Source organism: Dromaius novaehollandiae, chromosome 2 (assembly GCF_036370855.1).
Source record: "Dromaius novaehollandiae isolate bDroNov1 chromosome 2, bDroNov1.hap1, whole genome shotgun sequence".
In the NCBI taxonomy this organism is placed as follows: Eukaryota; Metazoa; Chordata; class Aves; order Casuariiformes; family Dromaiidae; genus Dromaius; species Dromaius novaehollandiae.
In genome coordinates this window covers 56882651-56910493 of record NC_088099.1, presented here as the reverse complement: position 1 = coordinate 56910493, position 27843 = coordinate 56882651, and the positions used below count along the sequence as shown (strand labels likewise).

Here is a 27843-nt window from a genome sequence, read left to right as displayed (position 1 = left end):
TACACTACAGACTGCATGGGGAGCCCTGGGCACTGCGAGAAGGGGTTGCCGATGGGAGGCTCCTGGAGGCACGGGTTGGAGGCACGGGCAGGACGCACGGGCAGGACGCATGGGTTGGACGCACGGGAGGGACTGGACTTGTTCGTAAGGGCCCCTTAAATCTCCTAGAACTGTTTCTTTATCTCAGCTGTGCTAACCTTGAGTAGCTACTGCCCAGGAAGCAGCTAGACGTTGCTGACCAAATGGAGTATGCCTGCCTGGCCCTGGTGGGAATTTGGTCAGAGTGTAGTTTCACACGCTGGGCCTGCTACCACGTACTGTGCCAGTCACTGGCTCCTCGCCAGATCTTCCGCAGGTGTTCTCACTACAATGAGAAATCAGAATAGACAGAAACACTATTAGAAACATAATTAAGAAAATACTGAGTTTCTAAAAATATATAGGCATTAAAATGTATAACTCAGTGTTTATTGCACATATTTATAACAAGACTTCACAGTTTCATTAGGCTGGTTTTACAACATAAGATATGAAAAGCTATATCAAAATCTTTAACATAATAGAATTATGTAAAATATGTAGCTTCTGTGGACTACATATCCTCAAGGTGTTGGTGTAATGTCTTTACCCGGCATTTACTGGGACTGAACTCTCATCGTATTGTTTTTCCTGAATAATGTGTCTTTCCCACATACTATTTTACTGAAACTGGTATTTGCCACCAAGTGCTGTTGCCCTTTTTGTCAGCATATTATATAATTCAGATCCTGGTATAGATTCAATCAGAACACTTAAGCCTAACAGTCATCTCCAAACCAATACTGGTTCAAAATAGCTTGAAGTAGACTTACAGGCCTTTCACTTTTCTGCCATGCAAATAACACAAAAATATCATAAAAATGATTTTTCTAACCTTAAAGTTGCCTATATTAATATTTCACTCATCTTTTCCTTTTTATATCTTTTCTGCCTTCCATATCCTTCCTTTTTCTTGCTCCCATTTTTCGTAATTTTTTTTTCTTGTTTTTACATGTCTTTTTATGACCTTTCCTCTTGTGTTTCTTCAGTCTCTTTCCTTCTTTCTTCGAAGGTTTCCTCCTTGTATGTTTTCTAATGGGGCATACATTACGGTGGTTGCACTGCAGTTTGGTCTCCTATGTGGTTAGCTTTGAAACACATTGAGAAATACTGATGGAAAGCTTTTTCCAAGCACTGTTACTCTGTCTTTCTCCATCCCACCTCTGCTCTTCTATCTCAGTTACCTCCTCAATAGTTTTCATGATTTCCTCCAGTCTTAGCTCCCATTCTTTCCCCTCCCCCTTCTCCATCTAACTAACATTTTCAATGGGGACTTTCGACATATCATGTTTATTACCAATTCTGCCATATTCTGTAGATTATGTGCCCACTACATTCACTGTATCTCTATCTGTAGTCTTGAAAGAGAGCTGGAACAGCTCATAAGTGAACGATTCCATTGGCTTCAACTGACTGGGGTTACTAAAGAACATGAATGAGTGTGCAACATCTGGTTTTAGTTATAAAATGATCAGAAGGGTCTTAGAAAGATGAGAGGTATGCGACGAGCAAAGAAGTTTCATTTATGAGTCATTCCTAGGGCATCTAAACCTTGTAATTGGAAAATGTGTATATATGAAGATTGCCTCCCATGTTTACTCGTGAGGTTGCTTAAATCATGGTCTCATATCCCTGCCACCTTGGAAAAAAGACTCAGACAATGAGTATTTGGAGATTATAATACTAAAATCATGCAGAAGTCAAAATCTTAGTCATATCTTGACTATGCTCAGAGGAAAAGATAGGCACTGTCAACATCAATATATTTCTACATCCATGACCATTTGTTACAAACCTATTTTTTCGATGTCTTTCTACAGCCTTTGGCATTGAAGGACCTTGATCACATTCAGTGAAAGTGCCGGAAACAGTCAAATCTTGTCAGTGTTAAGTGCCTCAGACTACAGTGCCAGAAGTCCTATTCAGTAAGTTGTTAACTAAACCTGATTTAGTCTATATGGCTATAGTGAAATAAAATGAAGACACCAACATTCTGATGTTACTCTCTCTCAGGGACAAAATATTTATACTCTATAACTGTGGAGATGATGTAGAGAGTGAAGGAAAGATGAAAAAACATACTGTAGTATTTATGTGCTGTAAAGCCACAAACTCTAAATCGTATCAGACCAGGCTATGATCTTGGTAGTTCTTAAAAGCTAAGCAGCATTGGGTTTAGCTAACCTGACATGGAAGAGCAGCCAGGATAGATAAAAGAATAGTTTGAATGCCTCACCATTTTTGATAAACACTGATTCGTGCTCCGGTTACACGTTCATTTTATAGTCATGAAATTCTATCACTTCTGATCACTCCAAAATCCCATGGCACTTTCTGAAAGAAGATGCTAGTACCTCTGATCTGAACAAGTATCAGTTCAGATAATCACAGTGACACCTCTTACACATCTTGTAGCTTTAACTGGAACCACTGGTTTTCACTGACTTCACCAGACCCCATCTCTTTGTTTAGAGTTTCTGTGGACTGTTACGTAGGTGCTGTTTTCTCTGATCCACTGTTCAGCTGAAGGCTTCTGGAAAGATGCAATTCCAGAAAAGTGCTGGAAGCAAGCTAGTGAAGATTTTACTACTGATCTAGTTTGATTTTTATTCTTTAGATAAAAACATTCAAGACTGGGTGTAAGACTAATAGAAAAAGCAAAAAAAAAGAAAAAGAAAAAAAAGAAAAAAAAAAGAAAAGAAACAAACAAAAAATCCATTAATTGCACTAATTGTTGCACTGAATATAGATCTTATTCCTGGAATCTCTTCCAAACTGCTATTGTTAAAAGTATAACCCATATGAGAAGTTTTCTCTTGTTCTGTACTAAGTTTAGAATATCTTTACTGAAGCCAGTAGTTTACTTGAATACATGCAAGAATATTAATGGAAAGTATATTGATACTTTCTCAGAAGAAAAAACACACTATTCAGTGGAATGGAAAATCATCAGAAATGGAAGAACTATGAAATTACTGAAAATGTTTTTGCATATGATTCATGATGTTCCCATGGCATGCCTTGTCCAGCATATTATTGAGTCAAGAATTTTGCAAGATTCAGAAAAGTATGACAAAAATAAAGAGTGGTAATAATAATCAACTTCTTAAATGGGCCTTAGAAAGACAAACCAGTTTTAAAGGGATAAGATAACCTCCAATTATTTGAGAGCAAGAGAAGATTTTCTCTGGAGATAACTTACTTTGCAATTGTGCATGTCAAAGTTTCTTTCAGAAGCAGTTTTTGCTGAATGCAGTAAGAGAGATACCTAAAGCAGGTGGACATGCAGGATTCATAAGGGTAATTCCTATTATGTTATACACTGATAATAATGCTGGGCCAGTTGCTTTTTTTTTTCCTTTTAATGAGTTGACCCAGTTAAATCATTTGTGTATCTAATATGCATGAGATGCTATAATTGGACCATTTTTAATTATTCAACATTCTTAACTCTTCTCTTGAGTGTGGTAATTTGATAAGACAGTTCTGAACACTGGAACAACACCTTGATCCAAGGAGTTTTCTGCCAATACTTAAGTTGTTGTTTCTCATGTATAATCTTAGTCAATATTATCATTTTATGCTGATATGAAGGTTACTATTTGTCTTGGAATATTTGTTTTCTTATGAAAAACTGGCGCTATTCCTGTTCAGGCAAGTATTATTTAAATTCATCTACCTAAAAAGAGTAATAAACATTCAAGCACAATGGAAAAGATTATTTTGTATTGAAGAAGAAAAGAGAATTTTAGGCTTATGAGCCATGCTGGGGGGAGAGTCTTTAACCATTAAGTCCTTTGCTTATTTGCACAGCTACCGTGCAGACAAAGTAAGCAGTGGTATCTTTCCTCACATTATGTTGGAAGCATTCTCTTCAAGAGGGTAAGGAAATAATTCACTTCTCTGCCTATTCAGGACTTGATGAAGCCACTAGAGTGAGCATCAAGTTCACAGTGACTCCAATAAGCTCTGGATCAGGGTAAACATTTATGAAGATTACCACTAAAATAGTAAATATTGAGAAGTTGTGGTACATATTTGCACATACCTATTCACATAACATAGACTGAGGTAACTGACTTATTTTACATAGGCCATAACACATGTTCTTGCCTAGCAGAAAGCATTCCAATACATTGTTCAAGCAAACCTGAGCTAAAATGCCTTTCTAGAGACACTGAATACAAAAATTTTGAAATGGTGCACCAAGTCATATGTAAAGATTGTCATTTTACCTGAAGTCAATTCTACTTTCAGTTTTAAAAATAATTGAATATTTAAGAGCATAAACCAAGCTAATCGGCTTAGGTGGGTGAGATTTAACACAAGTGTTCAATTACATCATCAATTTACTTGATCAACTTTTACCTCCTTTGTAAAAGCTAAAGTGCAGAAGTTAAGTAAGACATCAGCTGCATTGACTTTCCCTAAGTTATATGCTTGACACCTGTCTGTTTGGAGACAAGTACCCGCTCTTTTGCAAGTACCTTGCTCTTCTGGGATTCCTAGGTTCATGCATAACTTCTTATGTAATCTCAGTGAGGCCACCAGACTATTCACTTCCTACTCAGGTGTTTCTATGCAACCCCAGGTTGACTGCCTTGACATGATATGAGACTGTTTCAGGCATCACAGTATGACTGATGACAAAGCTGAAAACAGAAGAAGAAACTACATTGTAAGACAAGTCAAAACACTACCACACAGGGTTTATGTAGGGGACAGCTGCAGGCCTGGCGTTCCCCCAGTGATTAAGTTTCAAGCTAGTGGCTATGCACGAGGCCAAGATTAAACCTTGCCTCGCTGCTGCCATTGCGCACTGATCCCTCCTTATGGGGAGAGGTGACAGGAGGTAGCCACAAAAGGATGCACAGATCAACACAAGTGCTGTAAAAGGCTGTAGAAGCCTTTTTTTTCTTTCCTTCCCACCCTGAGCTAGGTTAAAAGCTTCCTTGTGGAGTGCTTCCCTGCTTTGCTGAGCAAATGCTATTAGCCATACCCCACTTTTCCCTCAGTGGAACTAAATATTTTCCTGAAGAAGGGGGTAGACATTGTGCCTTCTTCTGGGGACCATGGAAGTCCCCAGGAGACATATTTCCCCAAGGGAAATGTGGAAGAAGAGTCTGGGTGACAGGATAGCTTGCCGCTTCTAAAAATTAGCAGAGCAGAGAGGTTCTCATGTTTAGGCACTAACCCAGAGCCCAGTTCTGTGAGCTGAGAGCAAACCTGCTGGCCTGCTGGCACCTGTGGGGGCCCTGGTGCAGGTGCTACAAGTAGGAGCCCTGGTGTGCTGTGGCATAGGTGGAGATGGAGACACAGGAGGGGCAAGGGCTGCTGCCCTCCTGCAAACATCAGGACATGGGTGAGTGGCACCCCTGGGGGGCACCTCCCCCTCATAGGATGTTTGTGAGGGTGGGTTGGGGGTTACTGCTGCCCCTTCCTCCAGCTGGTTGAGGTGGGGGTGGTTGGGCTTCTAGGGGATCATGGGTTCTGCTCTTTGCCTGTTCCTGCTTTAGGTAGCTATAAGAAATTGGGCTGCCTGAAGCCTGTAGCAAGATCAAGGCCTTAGTATTTGTTAAAAATGCACACCTAAGCTTGTGCATAGGTGAAGAAAGCCTAGTGGTTTAACAAGCTGAAGATGTGGCCACATCTCTGTATTTAAAATGGAGACTACTTTCTTATACAAAGAGTCTTTCTGATTTTCCTCCTCCTTTTCTGTTAAAAAAATCTTGCAAAAATTAGATATTTGTATGCAAAATTCAACTAAAACATCTTTTTCCCTGTCACCTTTCTTGAAGCACAGCACCTATGATCTTAACAAGTTTTTTTATTTTTTCTTCCTCTAAGTTTTCTAGCTGCTAATGTAAATATGTGGCATTATATTTAGAATGCTCTGGCATATTTTTCAGGTGCTGTGAAAGTTATTTCTACAAATGCTTTAATGGAACAGTTGTATCTAAAATACCAACAAAAACCATGGACTGAAACTCTGAAACTTGTCCATTTTTGCATGGTAAGAATTGCAGATTAGGTTGGAGAAGGACATCTGGTGTAAGAGTAGATCACTGAGATGTTTCAAAGGTTGCTTGACTTAAGAGAAAGAAAGAAAAAAAAGCTAACCAAATAAAAAACTAACAAAAAACATGGTGCCTATTAAAGCCTGGCTTCTGGTTTTTCTTACAACAGTTGATGAAAAAGTTTCTTGCGTTATTTTAACTCTTCAAGGGTTAGTGCTGATATAGTCTGATACTTTGGACTATTTCTATTTGTTAACATTAGCATATTTGTAGTGTGTAGAGATGATGTCTTGCCCATAGAATCAGGGAAAAAAATCAGTTTTTCAGAAACTGGCCTGATATGTTTAAGATGCTGCTCAGAATCTCTTCTGCTGTGATTTACCTTAAGTCACTTCATACTTCCTGGTAACTAATTATACTTCAGCATCTTTTTTGTGAGCAGCAGTTTACCACAACTGTTGTGAGTTTAGTATAAAAACAGTCACTTTTGTTTTCATTCTTCTTATTATTAATGCTTAACTAAGACATTCCTCTGAAAAAGAGGTCTTAACTTTGGCAGTATTGAAAACTTTTCTGCAGTGAATGTTCTTTATTAATCAAAGTGTGAAGAGCTTTCAGACAAGAACTACTGATAAGAAACTTAAAGAGTTTAATTCCCATTTAAAGTAATAGCTTCAACCAGAACTTGTGCCCTGACCCTAATCAAGTACACTCACAGTGCTGAGTGGTATCTTGTTTTCACTAAGACAGAGTCTTCCTAAAATCCAAATCTAAACATTTTCTTTGTTGGTTGCCAGTAACGTGGTGAAATTGGCTCATATTAGGAGATGGATCCTGTGTTCATCCCAAAAGAAAAGGGAATGGAAGGCTGCTACTGCACAACAGGGTCTTCATGAATCCATTAAGTTCAGTGCTGCTACTTTAGAGATAATTGTTGTCATTGCTCATCTCTGAGTTTTACAAAGAGAAATAAGTATGATTTTGTTGTGGTGTGTCCCACATCTGGCGTGCAGTGATGTTCCTCTTTGGCTGACAGTTTAAGAGGTCTTTCTCTGTCTCCTCTGTTCACGAATGTGCTAGGATAAGCCACTTCGACAGCCTGTCAGTAACCCTCCAGATGGTCCATTGCCCTCTTGCATGGAGAAGATACAGAGGACACTAAATGGTAATAAGCTGTCAGATAATTCAAAGTGTATTTTTAGTATTCTATGGAAACTGCCTGTGCCTTTCTATTATTGATGTTCAGTGCAGTGGAGCCAAATCTACAGAGGTGGATATGAGACTTGTGACTCATCTTTGGGTTAAACCTTTGGGCTATAGCTATTTTCAAAGCCTGAGGAAAAAGCTGTATCCAGCACAGCATTCATTAATCACAGGGTAACAGTGATCATTAATAACCAGAAGTCATACCAGAGATAATGATTTTCTCATTACCTAAATCATATCCTTTAAAGCAGGATAATATTGACTCTGCTTCTCGATCATTGCAACGTGATTAAATAGTATTTCCCTTTTTGCAGCTAAATCTTTGTTTTCTGTGATGAACAGATTGGAATCTTTATCCAAACAAAAAGGGTAAGTTTGTTTATGAATAAATGCAAATGAGCAAGCATGGCCCCAAGTCCAGCGAGAATTACCATCTGGATGTCTTGTCAACAATATTTATTTAGCTTGGTGTTGTAATGGAGTGTATTACTTGGAATGAACGTAACTGCCACTTCAGATTAGCCCTTCGTGGAAGGGGTTGTTGGGTGAAGAGAGGGGATCCCTCCATAGGTCCCAAAGTTGCAGATTGAGGTAAATAATTTTCAGCAAACTGACGTGATAATGTGAAGAGCAGAGCAAGGATATATTGCTTGGTTGGATATTATCAAAAGCTGAGCCAAGGAAGAGTTATTTTTTGAAGTGCCCCTGGAGTCTCTTCCCATGATCAAGTAAACTATGCTGATTTCCTTTCTTCATGTGACACAAGCCCTTTTTTTTTTCCCCCCTGCTGCCCTGCTCTCCCTAGGCTTAACTCTCATGTTAGCCCCAGTGGAACTGCCTGCTACATAACTTCAGATATGTTTTATATAGAAGTCCAGCTGGAGAAGGATGGGAAGGTGCTGGATGTAAAGCTGGCTCACCTTGGAGAGGTTCCTGTGGTAAAGTAAATTTTCTGTCCCTCACCTCCCTATGGTCTCCCATGTGGCCTCCAGCTGCCATGCCAGAAGGTCTCAGGCCTCCTTTTGGTCTTGTCACATCTGCCAATCTGTGCAGATTTCTTGGCTCCTTTAGGGCATCTAAAATGACACTAGAAATCTGTTTAGGATCTGAATCTCTCATCTAAACTTAGTAAAGATATTAAGTATGGTTGCTTCCTCCCACCTTCCAAGCATTTTGTAGTATTCTGTATAAATATTTGTATTCTTGTACTTTGATGTTATGAATATGATATAATATGCTCCCAACTGAGGTGTCTTTTAGTGTTACCAGAGATTCTCAGTTACTTTCGTCTGCCTTCTTTATGGGTATGTTCATTCTTGCCAATGGTGTGGGGTTTTGGTTTTTGTTTCCCTCCTACCCCCTGCAAAATCTCTCACTAAAATGTTGGTAGAATACCACTCTGTGATCTGCATGCCAAGTTCTGCAGTTCAGTGGTATAGGTGATCATTCAGATCACCTATAAAAGAACTAGCTGGCTGTGGTGAGGGAAATGTATACTCTGATCAACAAAGCTGGTTAAACATGACTTGAATGACTTGAAATTCCTGGTATGACTGCAAATGGAAAAAAAGGGACTAAATTAACTCCAAATGAATGTAACAATTAGGATGCTTACTGATGAAAATCCATCAGTGCTGGAAAATATTATTAAGATGGAAATGCATATCCAGAGAACTGTAGCACAGTAGCTGCCAACAAAAGAAAAACTGGCAAAGATGCAATTTTCTCTGGAAAGAACATATCAACAAACTATTTTTGCTAATTATATCCTCTTCACAGAGCCTTCCTTCTCCTAATTATTATATTAGCATTCTGCTTTAACTGTTATGTGATTTGGGGTTTTTTGTTTGTTTTTAGATAAACTCTTCCATTAAGTGAAAGTAATGCAGAACAATCTTACTATTACCAATGAATAGCCCTCCACTATTACCAAATTACCTCATTTTAGGAGGCATTTCATAAAGGATGACAGGAAACATGACTCTTCTCTCTTAATCCTCTAGATTTGTGATGATTTGGTGCAGCATCTAAGGTAAAGAATCATGTGCTGTGTGTCTTGTTGAATAGAAAGGAATTCCTGACAGTCTTGTGTTTCTCTGAATGTTTTAGAGTCAAGGATAGGATGATTTTTGAGTAATAATACAACCATTTCCTCTACGTCCTCCCTTCTCCCTGCTCCCCCCCCCACCCACCCAAGAGTCAGAGTCAGAGTCAGGCAATAATAGTATGAATCCAGAAAACAGAAGAACTGGTGCTTTTCTGGGATTTCATTTTATGTGGGAAGTTAGTTTCAGTGCTCCATGTTGGAAGGTCATTTGTTGTTGTTTTTCCCTAACTGGCTTGTTTCCAATCTGTACATACAAGGATAAAAATGCAACAAATGTAACTTGAAAAAGATACTCCAGGCAGTTGGTCTTACTCATTTCTGAAGTTATCCCACCAAAAACAGCTAAATTGCATCTTCTTCTATGGAGGGGGGGAAAAAAAAGTAACCCCCTATACATTAGCTGTCACTGCCAATTGAACACAGCCTTGGACTACAGGCATTCGTATTGATTGCAAGCCCTAGACTCCATATTTGTGTAAATGGGCTGATGATGAAAACTCACAACTGGCAGATTTACAGATCCAAAACAGATATTACCTTTTCCCACTCTCCTTGCATCAAATAGGATGCTTCAAATAGCCTCTCTTGTCCTTGTGCAAATGTTTTCAGTAGATGCTCTTCAGGCTTCTGTCATAGCAATGAAAGCAAGATGGTATCACAGGGCCTATTTTCCTTTCCAGATGTGTAGGAGACTTGCTTTAATTTTCTCATGCAGCAGTAGGATACTGTATTCTTTTTTTATTCTTTTTACCATGTTTGTTTGGTCTGAAGAGTTACTGTTCCAAATCAGGCCTCTTCCTTGAAAGTCCAGTGAGAAGTACCCTGAGCAATTTGACCATGGTTCCAGGTTTACTAGTAATAAGTATATGTAAGAAGCCAGATTCTTATTTAAATACCTTGCCAGAGGAAGTGAAAGGGAAGACAGAGAGAATAATTATTGATCTTACATGTTTTGTATCTATGTGGGCCTGTAATGTGTTCTGTCATTTATTTTTCCTGCCCTCTCTTTTCTCAGAAATATTTATATTTAGCTTTGTAGGTATAAACAGAGATATATTAAAGCTTGAACTTTCACTTTAAGTTTTTGACTTTGAGTGATTTTAATTACCAGCCGTTTGGCTCCCAGGGATGGTAGTTAGCATTGGCACTATGGATACAACTTGCCTGCCTTCCTGTTTTTGTTAGGATATGCCACTAAGTACAAGCATCACCTCTACAGCTCCTGTTGTAGTAAGTTTACTTTACCTAAGGCAATTTATCTGTGTGTGTTTTTGTGCGTGTGTGTGTTTTTGTGCATGTCAGAGTAATGACAAACTAATGCTGAATTAGGCCCAGTTCACGGGTTGGCTCTGTGTGTTTGCATGTGTGTACATGTGCCTGCTTCCTCCCCTTTCTCCTGCTTCCCCACTGTTCCATTTGGAAAAAGAGTCATGGAAGAAAGTGAGTATCTTGCTTCGGTTTCTCTTTGGACAGAAGGTTTGTCCCTGTGCAAAAGTCCAGGCAGACTTATTTGGTCCCTTTGTTGATCCATGTTGCATCCATATCTGCACAGAAAGTGCAGATATGGCTTTTAAACTCAAGTACAGCTATTTGCTGCAGAAGACAGTTTAGCAAGGGTTGTAAAAATCCATTTCAGCAGATGGGTAAGAACTTGATGGCTTAGCCTGTGCAGAGCTCCGGGCTGTCACACCAGTGTCTAAATAGCTAGTTAGAATCTGCAGGAATTTTGTTTTGCGCACAGTATGAACCATTCCTTTACAACCTTATACAAGCCACCTGTCCCTTGGGTGTTTCTTTTTTTTATTTTTAATTGATGTATCTGTCAGTTGTATTTGAGATCTTCCTCTCTGAGTGCTATGACATGCAATATTAATACAGAGCTTGATATTTTGTTGAAAGGAACAATGTATGAGTGCATTGTATTGGGGGAGTGTTACTACATGACTAACTCTATTGGAACATCAAGAAGAACTCTTTGTAGCTGATGAGCTACATCTCAGGCTGTCAGATTTGTGTATCGTGCACAGTTATTGCTTTCAGTAATGCATATTTAACCAGTGTTACCTGTAATTACATTGCTTTTTGCAAGAGAGCCAAGGACTCACATTTCCTTGTATCTTCTAAGAAAATGTATAAGCAGTACTACTACATGCCAGATCTGATAAGGAGGGGGCCTATGTCATTCTGCTTGAAACAGTGCTTTTTCTCTAACTTGCCAGAAAAGACTTATTACCCATCTTGTTTAGTAGTGTGGTAATAACTGTTCCTTACTGGTAGGATGAAGAACTATGATGCCTTTGGAAAGATTCTAGAAGACCTGTCAAATCTATATCAGATTCCAGGAAACAGGTTGCAACTAGTTTTTACTTGCAAAATCTTTAAAATCTGTAGTCTACCTTTTTTTACTTAAAATTCTTTTTTTTTTTCCTAGTGAAATGAAAGCTAAGGGATACCTTGCTTTGCAGTGCCTTGAAAAAGATCTTTATTCAATATCTCTTCTAGACGGGTAATTTGAAGACTACCTCTTTCCCCTTTCCCCTCTACTCCCACCCCTTCATTTCACTAAAAAAACAAGTCAATTGATGTAATTACAGCAAGATGTAGAAGGCTAACGAGTTTTCTCCCACCTGAAAGCTTGGAGTCTTTCTGGCGTTTGCCAACCCCAGGCATGCCAAACGAGATGATCTACTGAACTGCTGTGCTTTATCTAAGGGACTTGCTGTGAAACTGGTTGGTTGCAGGGCTCAGGGTGTGTGTGTATGTGACCACCCACTAAGAGCAGACAGTACATCTTAAATTTAGCAGTCATTTTTGGCTTTCCCTTTGGCACAAGTAAAACATACCTTCTGGAATTCTGCTTTCCGGGAATCTCACTTTCTGATCAAGCTTTAGATCAGGAGTAGGGGGTACTAGCTTTCCCTCTATCCTTCCTTTCCTCACTTCTTCTGTCAAGGAGTAGCATTACAGATAGATGGGGGGCAGACTTTCCTAAACCCTCTAGCAATTGTTCGATGATTTTCTTTCTTTCCTGAACAGCAGAGCTGAGGGCAGTGCTTTCCTTCTTGATTCTGAAGTGTCTTTTCCAATATCTTGCATATTAACTATTCTCAGCAAGCATGGCCTTCTGTAACTTGAGACACACTCTTGGCCTATTTTTTGTATGGTGTTCCCTTATGAAGTGTATGAGGTCCATGAACAAAGATGCTATGTCCTTGCTAGACACAGATATCTCAGTAAATGTTGTTCATCAGTTAAATAGATTATTTTCCCCCTTCTATTGTTACAAGTTAATGCACTGCAGAGTTCAAGTACAAGTGTATAATTGTATGGCTATATGTATTCAGCTCAAAATATTTGAGGCTAGACTGGTTCTGTCTGAGTTAGTTTATCCAGGTTATTTCCTCACTTTTTGCTCTGTCGCTTCAATATTTTCCTCACCCTTTCATTTCTGGTAAATAGCACATCAAGTTTCAACATCAAGCAGCAGAGATACAGGGCTGAAGCTGGAAGCCCCAGTCCTAGGAGTCACACATGAGTTGCATGATGGAGTTTCTGGAAGTTGTAACAAATGGAGACACATTCTACTTTCAAGAAAGCATCCTTTCCCTTTGTTTGGGGGTACAAATAATCCTTTACACTGATGTAGCTAGCACTGCATCTCGGGAAATACTAATCAAGATGTGTTTTGAACTAGAAGAGAGGATGTAAACAGAGTTGCTGAAGTACTTCATGGAAAAGTAGGACACCTGGTGCCAAGAACTGGAGGTGATTTCCCCCCCCCCCCCCCCCCCCACAGATTTGAAAAACTAATAGAGACAACACTGAGTTGATCTTTGTTCACAGCAAAGATTTTCTGTTATGTATAAAATATGTGGTGTAGGGGCTTGCTGGGTTTCTTTTCTTAGACACTGTACACACATTCAGAGAAAATACGAAGAGGCCAGGTGGCTTATCAGCTACAGCAACACTGACTTCAAAGCAGCCTAAAAGCAAAGCTAGCAATATTTTGAGGTTATGTGGGAAACCACATCTTGGGAGTAACCATGAAATGACAACAGTAATAGCTGAGATAATACTGGTGCTGCCTGGAAGGCAAGTACATTTAGCTGGTAAGTTTCCTGGCTCATCTACGCTGTCAAAATTGAGCTTTAACCATTGGTGTATTATACTCCATAAAAGCACTTCTAATATATGCTTCTGCTATGCTGTTGCACAGCTCAATGTCAAGTCCTCTATGCACCTATCATGAGTTTCCCTTCTAGTTCAGAGTAGTCACTGAATGCTACGAGTTCAGCTAATATTTTTAAGGCCGAACAAAAAGAGGTTATTGTGCAAGAGATAGATTGAAACTTAGCCTAATCTTTTGAAAGATATATCTGATGACTCTATATATTGAGGTTTTAGCTGTTAAATACTGACTAAGAAAATGCTGTGATTTGAATGCCTGCTGTGATTAGAGATGCATCCTTTTAGGAATTCCTTTCTGCCCACCCTATACTTTTCTTTTTTTCCTTTTGCATTAAGGTATATAATAAACTTCATTTATTGACTTGTGTAGTAACTTTTCTTTTTTTTTTTTAATTCCTCAGGAACTCCTATGAACATTGAATTTTACATTTCTCCCTGTCAAGTTTTGGAAGCAGAACTAAACCCTGGTAAAGCTAGAAAAGCAGAAATAATTAAATATTGCAATAACTTTTTCATCACTTCATGTTTCATTAAGCAAAAGGTCATTATCGAGACTCAAATATGCCAGGAATTTTACTATGGTCATACTTTATGTTGGAAACTTCCTTACAGGATAACTAGAATGTTGTCTGTTTTGCTGCTGTTTCCAGTGAAGTGAAACAAGTTAGATTTCAAATTCTAGTTTATCAGAATGACTTATGTGATGCACTTTATCACATGCATGAGATGTGTCAGCAAACTGCTTTCCCATTTCTTGGCTGTTGATTGAGATTTAAACAAGTGTGGTATCAAACAAAAATAACCATCTGGACAGCATGAAAAGGTCTGGTAGTTGTTTGAGCTGTTTCATGGCATGATCAAAAAACAGCTATTGCTGCTATTGCTATTTGGCAACTTTGGCCATTTAGATGTTGTCTTTGTAAATTTTTCCTTTCTGCCAAGTTATTGTGGCTGTCAGTTTGGTCTGATCTTCAGGAGACCTTACCACTGTGTATTTCAGATGCACAGGATTAATTTACACTGGCATGGGGAAAATAATGATGTCTTCTTTCCTTCTCAGATTCCCAGGTATGTGGAGCAAAAATAGTTGTAACTGTTGAAGGCACAGATATACTCCACAAACTTCCTATTTCTCCATTAATTGCAGATTGTCAAGCTGGAGAAGATGGGTGAGATTCTGGACATTTCTCAATACACTAATGAACTTGCAAATCATTGCCACTAACCCACCATAACTTGCATTGATTCTGTGCTAATAGAAAGGATACACAGTTCACTATTAAACCCAGGAAGCTCTGTTTTATTGATAGCATTATCCCCCATAGCTATACCTTGCATAACCTGTGGCTTTTACAGTTTTCCCAACTTTAAAGTTATTGTGCTCATATTTAACTCTGTAAACTACATAGGATTATGGATTTATTCATAGATTTGAGGCCAGAAGGAACCTCTGCAATAATGTTACTTAACCTCCTAGCATTCAATCAGCAACTTCTACATGGTTTCAGAATAAATAAAGCATGCACTGATGGCTATTACACTTAAACTCTATAAAATAGTTTGCCATCCCACCATGGACACTATTGTCTCATCTCTGTACTTTAATACTAGATTGGAGGAAAAGTTTAAAGCCATTCTCCAAAATGAACCATTACAGACTGTTCTATAGCAAGCATCCTTATACACTGCTCTTCAGTTCCCTGTGGCTCACTTTTCCTTTCTGCTAGTTTTCACACTAACCTTGTTTTAGAATGTAGGAGCTTTACTCGCACTTCTAAGGCAAGACTTTTCTCAAAGCAGAAAAAGTATGGAACAGGGGAAATTACTAGAGACCCAATTATGTACTTACACAAAGAGTTCTTTTTGTATCAGTTTCCTTAACAAGCTTTCTTACCAACTTTTTTCCAGCAGCCCTGCTTTTTTGTCACTGACTGACGAACTCAGCATGGATTTGTCAGCTTGTTTTTTGTTGAAGCCTCACCAGCCTATTCCTATGTTCTCATCCAATATTGAAGAGATACAGAAGCTCACAGGCATGTTTTTTCAGGATTATTTCAGTGACTATGCATGGCTTGTTTGCTTTTTATTTCCCTGTGTTAATGTTGTAAGAGAGGTAAAATGGGTTCTGGGGTGGAAAATCTGTTCTGTAAGCCCAGGTGTAACACATTTTAGCAAGCAATGTAAAAAAAGAAAACACAAGAGAAAACACATCTAAAAAAGATGTGACAATAAGAAAGGATAGGCTTATGGACAAAGCTATTACACACTCTACTCAGTTTCCCATCAGTGAAAAGGGAGATATGAAGGAAGGTTTAATGCTTATGTCTGCATTTCCAAAACACTGGTTTTGTTTTAATATGAACTTGCATTTATAGCCATACTCTAATACTAATTAAAAAAAAAAAACAAACTTGTTTTAGGGATTCAGATTGCTGGCTTGAAACTAGTTCCTCTATATGAGCTGATTGTTCAGTCTACTCTTAAAGAAAAATGCAGTGAAGACTTGTCTACACATAATTCCTGTTTCTTTGTGGTAAGTATAGTCTGTGCTTGACAGACACTACCCTTGTGCGATGTACATGCTGAAGTATCTTTTTGCTATCAGGAAAAGTGATGTAAACTTCCCGGAATTCCAATAGTACTTAAATGCTCTTTAGGGAATAGTTCAAGTTACTGAGGAAACAATGTTAGACCCTTAAAGTAAGCCAACTTCTCATCCTCATTAATGAAACACTTTCTGTGTATGGTTACTGAAGTCATGTTAATTTGTTTGTGTGCTTAAACCCCCCTCCCCACCCCCCAAAATGTTTATTCTGCTAAATATTGTTCACAACTTCATTATTAATGCCCTAAAAAGAAGGAAACTTATTGGCTGGTCTGAGGAGAAAGACCCAAGATGGTACTTATCTAGGTTTTTGAAGGTCTTTATCATGGAGCGCTTCTATCGCTGTTTTAATAAAAACAGAACTCTCCATCAGATAACACTAAGAATGCTGATTTTTCTTTTTTTTTTGGGGGGGGGGGGGTAGGGGGAGGCCTGGCTGGAAGAAAAATATAAAGTGTTATGATAGCGTTGAAAATTACCAATTAGAGCCATCATTGTTTAATTGTGGATAGCTTTCCTTTTTAAAACTGTTTTATTAGAAAAATGTTTAATTTATGCTGTGTTAGACATAGGTGAGAAATTTTAGCAAATGGCGGCTAAGATGCTTTGCTTTTAAGTTATGTACAGGGCAACTACAAGACAAACATCAAAGATCTACTTTTTTTTGCTAAGAAACCCTCATTTTGAAAACCATGGCAACAAAAGGAGATGGCATTTCTTTCAGCAGTACCAGAGCCTATGGCCTATATAGTTCTTGAACTTTGGGGGTAGTGGTGCAAAATGTTGTAGTGAGTTTATGCTGCTCTGACAGAAGGTTTAGCAAAGTTCTGTTCTATAAAGACCAAAAACTGTGAAGAATTTTTAATTTCCACTGGATTTGATACATGAGTGGCTCTAACTCTTCAGCAATTCTCTAAAACATTAGTACTTAGTGAGACATTGCTTTGCTTCTGAGTCTGAAGTTCTTATTTCTAGAAATAAATTCCTAAATTGAATTCTGACCTTGAATTGAATGTAGAGAAGCTCTTCTGCTCCACAAACACCCAGGGACTAGATCCTTCATTCTGCTCTCCATCTTTTCTTAATATCAACCCTGCTAATTAGCTGCTCTGCCCTGTTCTTAAGGTGACAGCTCCCACTTTGATCAATGCACATATACTGAATTGGATAACACTATATTTCACTTCCAATTTTGTGATATAGTATCACTGTCAACGCAGAGAGGTGGCAATCTTTTATTACCATCTCCTCCTCTTGAAATGAGTCACCAGGAGATCATCTAGCCAAACATACTTCTCCGAAGAGAGCAGTGATGGTGCAGGAGCATGATGGGCCTAAGAGGAGAGATTTCAGGCAAAACTGTTATCCTCATTGTACAAGAGTCAAGTAGTATTACTAAGATATTCTCCTGAGAAAAAAGATCTTGGTTAATATATCTACAGCTTGCTCTAGGACTCTCATGAGTAGTCAGAAGAACTGGTGGGACTAAAACTCCTGACCACTTGGCTTTAGGGGTATATTCTGCAAATTGAAATGCATGTGGTGGGGGGAAGGTCTCAGCTTCCTTCTATGGATTATATTTCTACTGAAATGCAGACAGACATGGCCTTGCTAGAAGTGTGCATTTCAAAATTAGTTTCACTGTCAGATTGTGTGATTGCCTGATAATATCAGGTCTTACTTTCTTGTTTTCAGTGTTTGAAAAAATCAATTTATTTATTTATTTGTTTCAGTCTCTTCCAGATTGCCCAAAGCACTGTTACTTCATAAACAAGGGCTCAGAAAAATCAGATTTAGCAGGAGCATTGGTCAGTAAAATCCCGTTTACCCATCCAAAGTGTGTGCCTGGCATAATAGAGGTTCTTCGACATCAAATGGCCTATAACACTCTTATTAGCAGCTGTGTCTCTGAGAAGCACATAAATGAAGGTAAATTGGTTGGATGCAATGACAGAATATTAAAGGAAAAATTAGTTTTCAATCTGGGTTTTAACAGACTTTACTCTTCCTTGCCAAAGCCTGCAGAGTGTTTTAAATGATCAAAAATCCTTAATTTTAGTATTATACTCAGTTGAATATTCAAAAAAACCCAAACCAACCAAACAAACCACCCTAGTCCTGAAACTTCTAGGAGCATAAACTTAGTTGCCAAAGCAATGAACAATTAGAGTCTATGCTATCAGTCTCTTCTAACTACTGGCATATGATTCAGCCAAAAAGTGTCCATGTTTAATGTGTGTGGGGAAATATCACTAAATAGTAATTTTATTTCTAGATGACTCAGAACTGCTTTACTTTGAAGTGGCACCACAAAAGAACACCAGCTTTTCTGTTTCTTTTCTTCATCCTGTGAAAGACAATTTAGCCTGTGGTATGTCTGGAGTATTTGATACTGTCCTTTTTATTGGGTTGACAAAGATCTGGGTTTTGTCTAGGTTCCTGTACTGTGCTTTTCCATTACAAATACATTCTAATGGCTGCTCTTACTGATGCACAACCATGAAAAACAGAGTAGCACTTGTGTAAAAATCACTTACTGAAGTGTTCTGTATCTGGTATAAACCAGAAAGTAATGCAAAAACATAAGTCCTAATTCCATCTTGGCCTCCAGTTAAATAATAAATTGTAGCTTCTAATCTTATTGATCATCAGTATATTAGGAAAAAGCAAGCCTTGTGCAAGAGCATTGCTGCAAGGCCCCTTCCTGTTGGCTTCAGTTTTACTCCCTTGAAGTATCAGAATCAAAGGAAGGTATTTAGTGTTTACAAAAGCCTGTTTTGAAATACTTGTACTCTGTTCTTGCTTAGTGATAATTGATGTCATAACCTCCAGAGAAATCCAATGTAGACTTCATTTAAATCCTGAAGATCCAACTCTAAATTCTAGTGATGACTTTATATCAAGAGCTGTGGAGCGGTAAGTTGTTCTGTTTTATTTCATAACATTTGGAATAAACCTTCGATGTCCATTTAATGGAAATATCATGTGCATTCACAATGTCATTAACTCAGCTGACCAAACAACTTCACTTTAGTAAAAGGTTATATGATAGTCAGAATGAGTCACTTTACTGTGTCTTAAATACCTTTTTGAAAAAGGGACATTTAAACATTAATACCAATAAGCATTACTTCTTTCTTGTACAAAAATGTGGTGGTGGGGGAAATGCTTAAGAATGAAGAGACTTTTACCTTTTCTTTTCTATAGATGCTTTTTTTTCCTTTTATAAAGATGCTTTTCTGAAAACTCTAGCTAATGACAGTCTCATGACTGGTATAGCTTAGATATATGACAGCATGAAAAGGACTTTTTCTGCATCTACCTAATACCAGTCATAGCTTCTTTCTAAAAAGGGAAGTCTATATGGTATGTCCATGACACTGTTTCTGCCTTGCTTCCAGAAACTTAAAATTCCAAGAGAGTTGAGTTGCTGTGGCATATGAACATAGACTAGAGGAAGGACTGAGAGCACTAAATCCTTTGGCATAGTGAACAACAATTTGATTACAGCAAGGTCGATATAGGCTTGATTTTTTTTTTTTTTTTTTTTCCAACCCATTCAATTAGTCTGCTCAGTTTTAACTCACAGAATACTAGAACTATTCCCGGAATTAGATGTCTCTACTGTTGGGAGGTTAGGGGGGAAACCCTAGTGCAGATAGTGCTTTAGAGAGGAGCGGCTCTGTACCTGTTTCATACAAAACGTGAAAAAATCCACTCATTCTCTTCTATAATTATGTTCAATATTATTAATTTAATTTTTCATTAAAAGCATCCTTGTGACTTTTTTGACCTTCCACCTCTTTGTATCAAAATTTGTTTGTGCTGGTCAGCTTGAAAATCCAGCACTTGCATCCATTATGTTAACATAGTTTCCAGTATAAACACACAGTTATATTATAGTTACAATGTAGTGCCTATAATGTTACATGAGACAAAAAGAATCAGGAAAAAAGGTGGTGCTGTTTGTCACAAACAATGGAAGTAGGTCGGATGTCAGCTGCGGTTTAAAAAAAGTAGTACTAATCTGAACTAAGGGGTGATGTCTGTAGTAGTGACTAATGTTTCATTTCCTCCTCTAGTTGTATGTCAGTCCCCATTGTCATGAGAGCTATTTTCAGGAATGCTGCCAAGGTGGAAGTTGGTAGTGAAACAAAAGACATGGAAGGAGACACAGAACAGAAACCTGCATTGCTAGGTGAGCCAATTACACATCCTAACAGCCTTGAGGCGAGTCCTTCTGTGGCTGGTCAGCAAGATCTAGTGGTGAGAGATAAGCAAAGTGCTCAAGACAGCACAGAAGAAAGTCTTTCCACAGCTGATCTGGAAACTCTGGGTGATGGCACAGACAAGAGCACCTCTAGAATGAACACACAAACTTCATGCAATGCAGTAGAAGAAAGTGATTGCACAGCTCGTACAGAAGCTGTTATGACAGATGCTGAGTGAAACAAACTCAACCTATTGTTTGATAATCAAACAAAAAAGGAATACTTTTTCAAGAGCAGATTGCTTTTGCAAAAGAAGTTGAAGAGAACCTGGCAAGCTTGTTGTCTACTTAATTTTCTTTGAGTGGTGTTTCCTCTTTGCATATTATTAAATACCTAGAGGTAATATTCTTGAATTTTCATTTTAAGTTTCCAAATTTGGAAAGTCTAACAATGCTCTAGGAACTCTTTATTTTTGTCTACGTTATATTCCACCTTATGGAAAAAAAAACCTGTCTGATGTATGTATAGACTATAATGTACACAGCAGAAAAGTAATCTTTCTCAATGTCAGCATTACATTAAATAAATGGAGGAAAAGAAAGCTGTCTGGACAATTTTGTACATATGTAATTAATGCAGTCTGATTCAGTTCCACTGTAACCAAAACAAGTTCAGTATGAGACATTCTAACGGCTTGGTTCTGTTTTCCCCGAATGCAAAAACACTGAATGGCAGCCAACTTGCACTCTAGCCCCTTAATAGCAGAATAGCAGTCTTTAGTGAGAAAGTTACAGGCTCATTCTCTGGAAAATCAAATAATTTTTACGTTGGCCTTTTTAGCTTCAAAGTATAAAATTGTGCAGTGATTTTTTTTTTTTTTTTTTTTTAGTCACAAGCCAACTGTTAAAAATTTTAGTTTGTCTCAGCCTAGACCCACCTTGTGTCAGACAGGAAGGATGGTTATGAGCAACTTATAGTAAACTCCACACTTACATAAAACAGTTTACTGCAAAATAGAGATGGGCATTTACAAAGAAAAGGTTTCCTAACCAGAGGAATTTGCAGTCAAAGTTAAGGTAAGCAACAGGAAAAGAAGTCAAATACAGGATGCTGGCATAGAAATATGAAGTTGTCAGAAATATGGCTGCAGGGCTGACAGCATACTTTTAAGAAAATGCAAAGGCAGGAAGCCCTGCTTCCTAAAAGGAGGTGGGCAGGGGGGGAACACTATGGGAATGAGCAGGGGAGAGAGCTCAGACTAGAAGGACTGGCAAAACAAATATAAAAATAACATTCATTAGACTAGAAAAGTGTATGGTCAGTAATATTGTAAATTGCAAAAAATGGTGTGTAAACAGAACACTAGAAAGAATATATATATTTTTTTATTAACTAAAGGCTGTGAAAGTTTCCTGCATAGTGGTTGCAAAGGACAGGAGAAGGAATTTGACATTAAAAACTGCAGGAATTTTTCACTTTATGTAGTTACCAGGGAGAGTCACAGCACTCTACACCTCAGGACATCCTGTTCTGTTTTGAATGGAGCTAGCGTATCATCAAGAGCAACTTATTCTGCAAGTATAGCTCATCCACAGCAGTGGGCATTCTCTGCATATAATCAGTTTTGATTTTTTTTTTACATTAGAAGAAACCATTTAAGGGACCTGCTCTGCTTCCAAAAGGAGAACAATAGAGAAAGTGAGGGTAAAATATCAGATTCTCACACTGGACAGAAACAAGTTCAGTAAATCTCTGTAGAGCTTTTAAAGTCATCTCACCCTTCAATGAAAATCATTGTTTAAAATTGAAAGCAAAGGTTTTTTTGGACAGGAGCTGAAGCATGGTAAAGGTTTACGGGAATGGCCTCTATTAGGAAGTATCAGAATCAGACTTCCCTGAAAGGAAGTGAACCACAAGCCTGTACCTGATCCACAAACACTCCAATCCAATCCAGTTCAGATAGTTTTAAATATCACGAGACAGAGAAACTAGTGTCCTAGCTGCTGGATGTGATGTAGCATGTCCAGTGATAGGCCCAGTTGCTCTATTAACCACATGGTTTGCTCCTTAACCCAAGCAAGGGTTTCAAGCCTTTCAGGATTTGTGCCGAATTTTGCCTTGCTACGCTCAGACTGCAAGGAATCATCCTTACCCTTATTTCTACAACAAGTTTTGCCAGAGCTGCCAGTATGTTCATATTTTCCAGCTTTAGTTGCATCACAGTCTGTCCCAGCTGGAGCTGTATCACTAAGGTCCATGTCTTGAACAAAATCTAAAATGTCTCCAAGATGTGGCTGTTCCTGGAGAGAATTCAGGTACTTAAGAACATCTTCTTCATGCTTTCCAACCACATCTAGAAGATGATTTATCTTACTCAAAGAAGAATCATGTCCATTAAGGTGACACCACGATAAGAGAGCACTGAAAAGGGGGAAAAAAAACAAATGGAAGAAGTGATTACATGTACCTACAAAAATTTCCAGTTGCTTGTAGGATGATAGCAAGATATATATAGCAAGATACATAGCAAGGTATCTATATAAATGCACATACATTTCATTTACAGTTTCTGGGAAATAATAGTCAACTGTACTGCTTGAAAACTTAAGAGATGTAGATTTAGATAACTTTCCAAGAGTAACTTGGGGAGGATTTTTAAGAATGACCACTCTATGTCCACATAGGTAACCCCCTGTATTTAAGACCCGAGCTGAGAATTCTCATTTAGGTTAATAGCTTTGGCCAGATTTGTTGGTATTACAACACAGCCACTAAACAACAAATAAAACTCCTCAAAACAAGAAAACTCCACCCTCCACTCAGCCTTAAAGATTCAAAACTTACTTTAGGGTCCCTCTGAACTGGCCACATGTCACCATCAGCTCAGCACCTTGTCTGTAACCCTGATTGAAGCCTTCCTGGAGTGCAAGCTCTTTCCCAGCCTCAATGCCATCCCTATAGCCTTCCTGTAATAGAAGAAGTGGTGCAAGAGGCTTTTCACAATGTGCAAAATCAGAGTTCCAAGCATTCTTTCAGTGATACAAAAACCTAAACAAGCATTCAGTCTCTTAAAATATAGCTTTTTGATTTGAGAGAGGGGAAGGGGCGGGGCAGGGAAGGCCAACCCTCAACCCCCAACTCTTTCTGCGGTGCTTTACGATTTACAGATCCTTAACATCTAGTCCTTTTTCAAAAGGATCTCCAGCAAGGTCAGAAAATAAGGACAGTACTTTTGTAAACATTAAAAATAAGACAAATCTGCAGGTAAGCAGGCTTGCTTTCAAAGTTGACAGCCAACTCCCTTATGAACAATTCCTTGAGGGGTACTTCACACAGATTTCTTGGTATCTAACAGTACATAAGCTGCAAAACCTCCCCATTAGCAGAGGTATTAAGGGACTTTGTCTCCTATCCATAATCCATATATCTAGTTTCACAGAACTAATTACTGAACCATACTTCCCTATTTGCTGGATATTGCTCAAATAATTCAAGGGTTATATGGGAGAAAGATGGTGATAGAGTGACAGACATATAAATACACATAACACTGAATGTGCAAAACTTCTTTCCATAAGAAACTGCTAATGATTATAATGCAAATTAATTTCCTTATCCTGTAATAATGCTATCATGTAATGCAGAATAATTCTTCTTTCATATCAAAATTCTAAGTTGTAAGAGTAAGAACTTTTATTTGATCACAGGAGAAAAAAAAATAGTGGCCTTTCTAGAGAAACAGCCAGGAACTAGAATGTTTCTCTATTTTACTCAATGTACAGTTTTCACCTCAAAAAAATTTTAAGGTTTGGCAGTATTCACCAAGAAGATACCACATGGGTTTATGTAAGAACATTAAAAAGCCCCTTAAGAAAATCGCTTTTTTTTTTTTTTTTTTTTTTTTTTTAAATGGACTCTGTTCTGGAAACTGTTCCTTGGAGAATAATGCAACAATCCCTTGGTAATATCTTTCCTCATCAATGGCCTATACAACAGCTTCCATTCATGTTCTTCAGCCAAATGTCGTTCATCCACAAACAAATGAGCCCTGCTGGCCCCACTCTGAATGATAACATATCTGAGGACAACAGGGCTGCATTCATTGTATTTGATGGAAAAATTGGATCCGAAGAATCCCTATCCATTGAAGTCACCTAGATTTTTTTTATACTTGTTTTTGTTCCATAGAATTTCAGAGAGGAAAGGGTTGTGGAAAATGGCTTTCATAAAATATATTTTCAGTAGGAAAACAAATAAGCCAAAGAACTATAGAGATTGCAATGACCAGTTGTGTCTACCAGGAGCTACACACCTGAATGATGAACATTACTGGGCGGGGGGGAGCTCATGTTTCTTTATTAGCACTGTTTAATTATACTGCCCCACATTTACTAGCAGTAAACCTACAGCTATGAAGCAAATAGCTTGAACCCAGATTTAGCATTGCATTCCATGCATGCACATACTTGTACAGAGGGAGCCAAGGTCTTTTGCTAAACTACTACGTGCCCTGACAGGCTACTTGGATAGAGTTTCTGCAACTCTCTGCTACATTTTCCTGATGTTCAGAAGAAACTAAGCCACAATAACTTTTAAGCAGCCATTTTTAGTTTTCCCCTTAAGTCAGCCATATCAGTCAAGGTATGTATCAGCAAATAAAAAATGGTTAAAAGACTAAAAAAAATCATGGTCATAGAAATACCTTCGATCTTTTCTTCATGGTGCTATTCCATTCTTTCTGTGCTATATATATCTCATCTGCATCTTCATCAAATATGTCCTCACTGGATTGGCTGACGGCAACTTTTACCCAGGACATTACAGCAGCGACGACTGTGACCTTCGTTTATGTGGTAAAGCAAGTACTGAGAAACTCTGAAAAGTCCTTCTGACAAAGCATTGCACGGGAAGCCCAGGCAGAAAATGTGAGTTTTGAAGAGAAGTCACTTCAGGGGGTTATTATTCAATCTGTATGTTTGTTTTCACAAGGAAACCAGATGCTGTTTATGGTTGCATCTGTCAAGAGAAGACAGTCAGATTGTTAATCGTAAAGCAACTGTTTTAATTTGCAATTGCAGTTTCTTCATTTCTTTACTTCCAATGGCAGTGACACACCTATGCACACCAAATTAGTATGTCTAAGTTTTGCTAGTACCTGAACAGCAGGCAGAAACAACTTTATGACTTGATTTTGGTAGCAGGTGACAAATAGCCTCATACAGCTTCCGTGCAGTACATTAAGTTATACACATGTATTTGCCTGCAGAGTTCTGACCTTAATAACCAATATGGACATTCACCTTTGATTTTCAATTTCATGGTTAGGCCAAATGTTTAACACAACCTTGTTCATCTTGAATAGAAATATTCCTTTCTACTTTGAATAAAGAATTAGATAGTTTTACTCTAAATGGAAAAAGACAGAACTGGGTTCTTTCACCTTCTGAACTGAAGAAAACCTTAAGAGGCCATTTGCAATTAATTAAATAAATTACTGGGAATTCTTATAACCCACAAAATACTGTCTTTTTCAATAACTTGTTAAAACCGGTATAGGGCACTGAAGTTAAATTTCATTTTAAAAAAAATTGTATATGGCAAGTCTGAAATCTTAATCAAAGCTTCCAGAATTCCCAGTACTGTTGTATTCAGTCTTTGGGAAAGGATCAAGTAATTAAATGGCTGGTCCAAGAATCACAGTTTTTGCTCAAGTTCACACAGATCACTAATGCAAATTCCTTCTGTTTATCTTTTTTCCACATCCAAATACAAAGCAGTGAAAACATCCCTATTATTACAGCTTACAAGTTGTACTTACAAGTATTTCAGGCTTAAAAATTGTTATGCTTCAAAATGTTCTGACATGAAGCAATAGAAACTTCAACATTATCTACCGATGTTATATTTATGAAGATACCTTTATCAGCCTCATTATCACCTGGTTTCGTTAGCTCCAGGGTGAACCCATAAAACTGTCAAAAAAAGTCCCTAAAATGAGGAAGAGGGGAGAGAAGGAAGGACAAAGTACTGCCATCGTGTAAGTGGGTGGGGGAGGGAAGGAAAGGAAGAAATAAGTTCAATAAGTTGGAGAAAAAGTGACTTGAGAGAGCTATACACCAAATTATTCCCAATACACTCTGAGAGAGTGCCACTGACTATGGCCTAACTGCAGAGGACATTAACAGCACTAAGGACACAAATAAAGACATGCGTCTGGCCACGTTGCTTTTTCTGGGACACAACCAGTTGGAGTCTTCCAACCTTCAAGCTCCCCCATGGCGACAGCTGAGAGAGGCATCTCAGAAGTCCCCAAACCTTTCCAACTGATGGCTTGCAAAACCATGACCTGCAACCACGCGAAGTGGTTTTCCCACCCACAGCAACATGGTGCCAGCAGCACAACACGACCGGCAGCCTAGGGAGTGTGCGCCCACCTGCTGCAGCCAAGGCTGCACCGTGATCCCCTCACGCATCTGTCTGTCTGTCTGTCTGTCTCTCTCTCTCTCTCGTACGCAATACGTGAAAATAAAAACAACAAGAAAAAAAAATCCAGAAAAACAAAAGGACCAAATTCCCCTGCAGGACTATGTCCCAGGCGAGCACTTGCTGGGACAACCCCAAGCAAGCTGGACTACACAGACCAGGGGGAACCGGGCGGCCCTGAAGGAGAAGGCGCCGTCTCCGTCCCGGTCCCGGCGCCACCGCCGCGGCAGGCCGCCCCCGGCCACGCTGCAGCCCGCCATTTCGCGGCCAACTGTTTAGCCCCAGCGCCGCAGGGAGCCTTCGCGCTCCGCCGCCTGCGGACAAGCACAGCTTCACCTCCCCATCCCCGGCTCCTCACTCGGACTCCCGGCGCCACCCCGGCCCCGCTCCCCTTTCCGCCACCGCCGAGCGGCAGCATACCAGCGCTCACAGGGCGCAGCCATCCCGGCTAAGGGCAAACTGGCTTCACTGCCATTGGAAACAACAGGGGAGCGGCAGCCATGTTGTCTAAGGGCAAGCCGCGCAGGGGCTGCAGGTAAATAGCCGCCATCTTAACCGGCCGCTCGGTGGCTTCAAGGCCCGTATGAGGCACTGGAGGCTGGCGGCCATCTTGAGTAAGGGCGCAGCTTGACGGCCTTCTCAAGGAGGCGGGACGGGGGTGACCCGAGCGCTGCCTCGCCGCGGGGGCGCAAGCTGTTGCAGGAGCCGTTACTGTAATCGCCTGTCCCACCTCCTCCGGGCGCCAGGGAGTGCGGCAGCCCTGCAGGGGCCCGTGGCAGCAGGCAATGCCCCTCCATTCCCCCTGCACCCTGGCCTCCCCTCTAATGCCAACCCAGCAGGAGCACGTTTCCCCCAGTAAGGAGATTTAGCTAGCTTTTCAGTCATAAATTGCGGAACTGTAAAAAAAAAAAAAAAAAAAAGAAAGAAAAGAAAATCTTCCTTGTTGGC

General features: G+C 39.2%; 2 protein-coding genes across 5 annotated transcripts; one reads left to right on the top strand and one right to left on the bottom strand.

The window, feature by feature from the left end:
• The first annotated feature begins 6019 nt into the window (after positions 1 to 6019).
• On the top strand, positions 6020 to 19059 carry LOC135327501 (mediator of RNA polymerase II transcription subunit 1-like). The gene is made up of 15 exons (XM_064506591.1): positions 6020 to 6091; positions 7176 to 7260; positions 7616 to 7670; positions 8107 to 8239; positions 9305 to 9333; positions 11686 to 11757; positions 11840 to 11914; positions 13103 to 13173; positions 13998 to 14063; positions 14657 to 14765; positions 15505 to 15629; positions 16017 to 16129; positions 17935 to 18130; positions 18477 to 18572; positions 19034 to 19059. Exons 1-15 carry the CDS (start codon positions 6020 to 6022, stop codon positions 19057 to 19059), a joined length of 1323 nt encoding a protein of 440 aa, XP_064362661.1.
• An 876-nt stretch (positions 19060 to 19935) lies between these two features.
• YAE1 (YAE1 maturation factor of ABCE1) lies at positions 19936 to 27465 on the bottom strand. Of its 4 annotated transcripts, none has more exons than XM_064506593.1 (5): positions 27316 to 27420; positions 26330 to 26439; positions 25115 to 25428; positions 23257 to 23378; positions 19936 to 22833 (listed from the first exon to the last, which is right to left on the bottom strand). In XM_064506593.1, exons 3-5 carry the CDS (start codon positions 25229 to 25231, stop codon positions 22401 to 22403), a joined length of 672 nt encoding a protein of 223 aa, XP_064362663.1. In that variant the 5' UTR covers positions 25232 to 25428; positions 26330 to 26439; positions 27316 to 27420; the 3' UTR covers positions 19936 to 22400. The 4 variants fall into 4 exon arrangements, with proteins under 4 accessions (XP_064362663.1, XP_064362662.1, XP_025977213.1 ...); XM_064506592.1 differs by having other exon boundaries at positions 26847 to 27410; XM_026121428.2 differs by lacking the exon at positions 26330 to 26439 and having other exon boundaries at positions 27316 to 27465.
• Positions 27466 to 27843: the final 378 nt, after the last annotated feature.

What these genes read in the sequence shown, in the direction of transcription:
- LOC135327501 (XM_064506591.1), top strand. Translation starts at nt 6,020, where the DNA reads ATGGAACAGTTGTATCTAAAATACCAACAAAAACCATGGACTGAAACT. An exon ending in GGAAGCAGAACTAAACCCTG is followed by an intron (nt 14,064 to 14,656) that starts GTAAAGCTAGAA and finishes TTTCCTTCTCAG; the next exon opens with ATTCCCAGGTATGTGGAGCA. An exon ending in GAAAGACAATTTAGCCTGTG is followed by an intron (nt 18,573 to 19,033) that starts GTATGTCTGGAG and finishes CATAACCTCCAG; the next exon opens with AGAAATCCAATGTAGACTTC.
- YAE1 (XM_026121428.2), bottom strand. Translation starts at nt 25,231, where the DNA reads ATGTCCTGGGTAAAAGTTGCCGTCAGCCAATCCAGTGAGGACATATTT. An exon ending in CCATGAAGAAAAGATCGAAG is followed by an intron (nt 23,379 to 25,114) that starts GTATTTCTATGA and finishes CTTCTATTACAG; the next exon opens with GAAGGCTATAGGGATGGCAT. An exon ending in CAGTTCAGAGGGACCCTAAA is followed by an intron (nt 22,834 to 23,256) that starts GTAAGTTTTGAA and finishes CCCCCTTTTCAG; the next exon opens with TGCTCTCTTATCGTGGTGTC.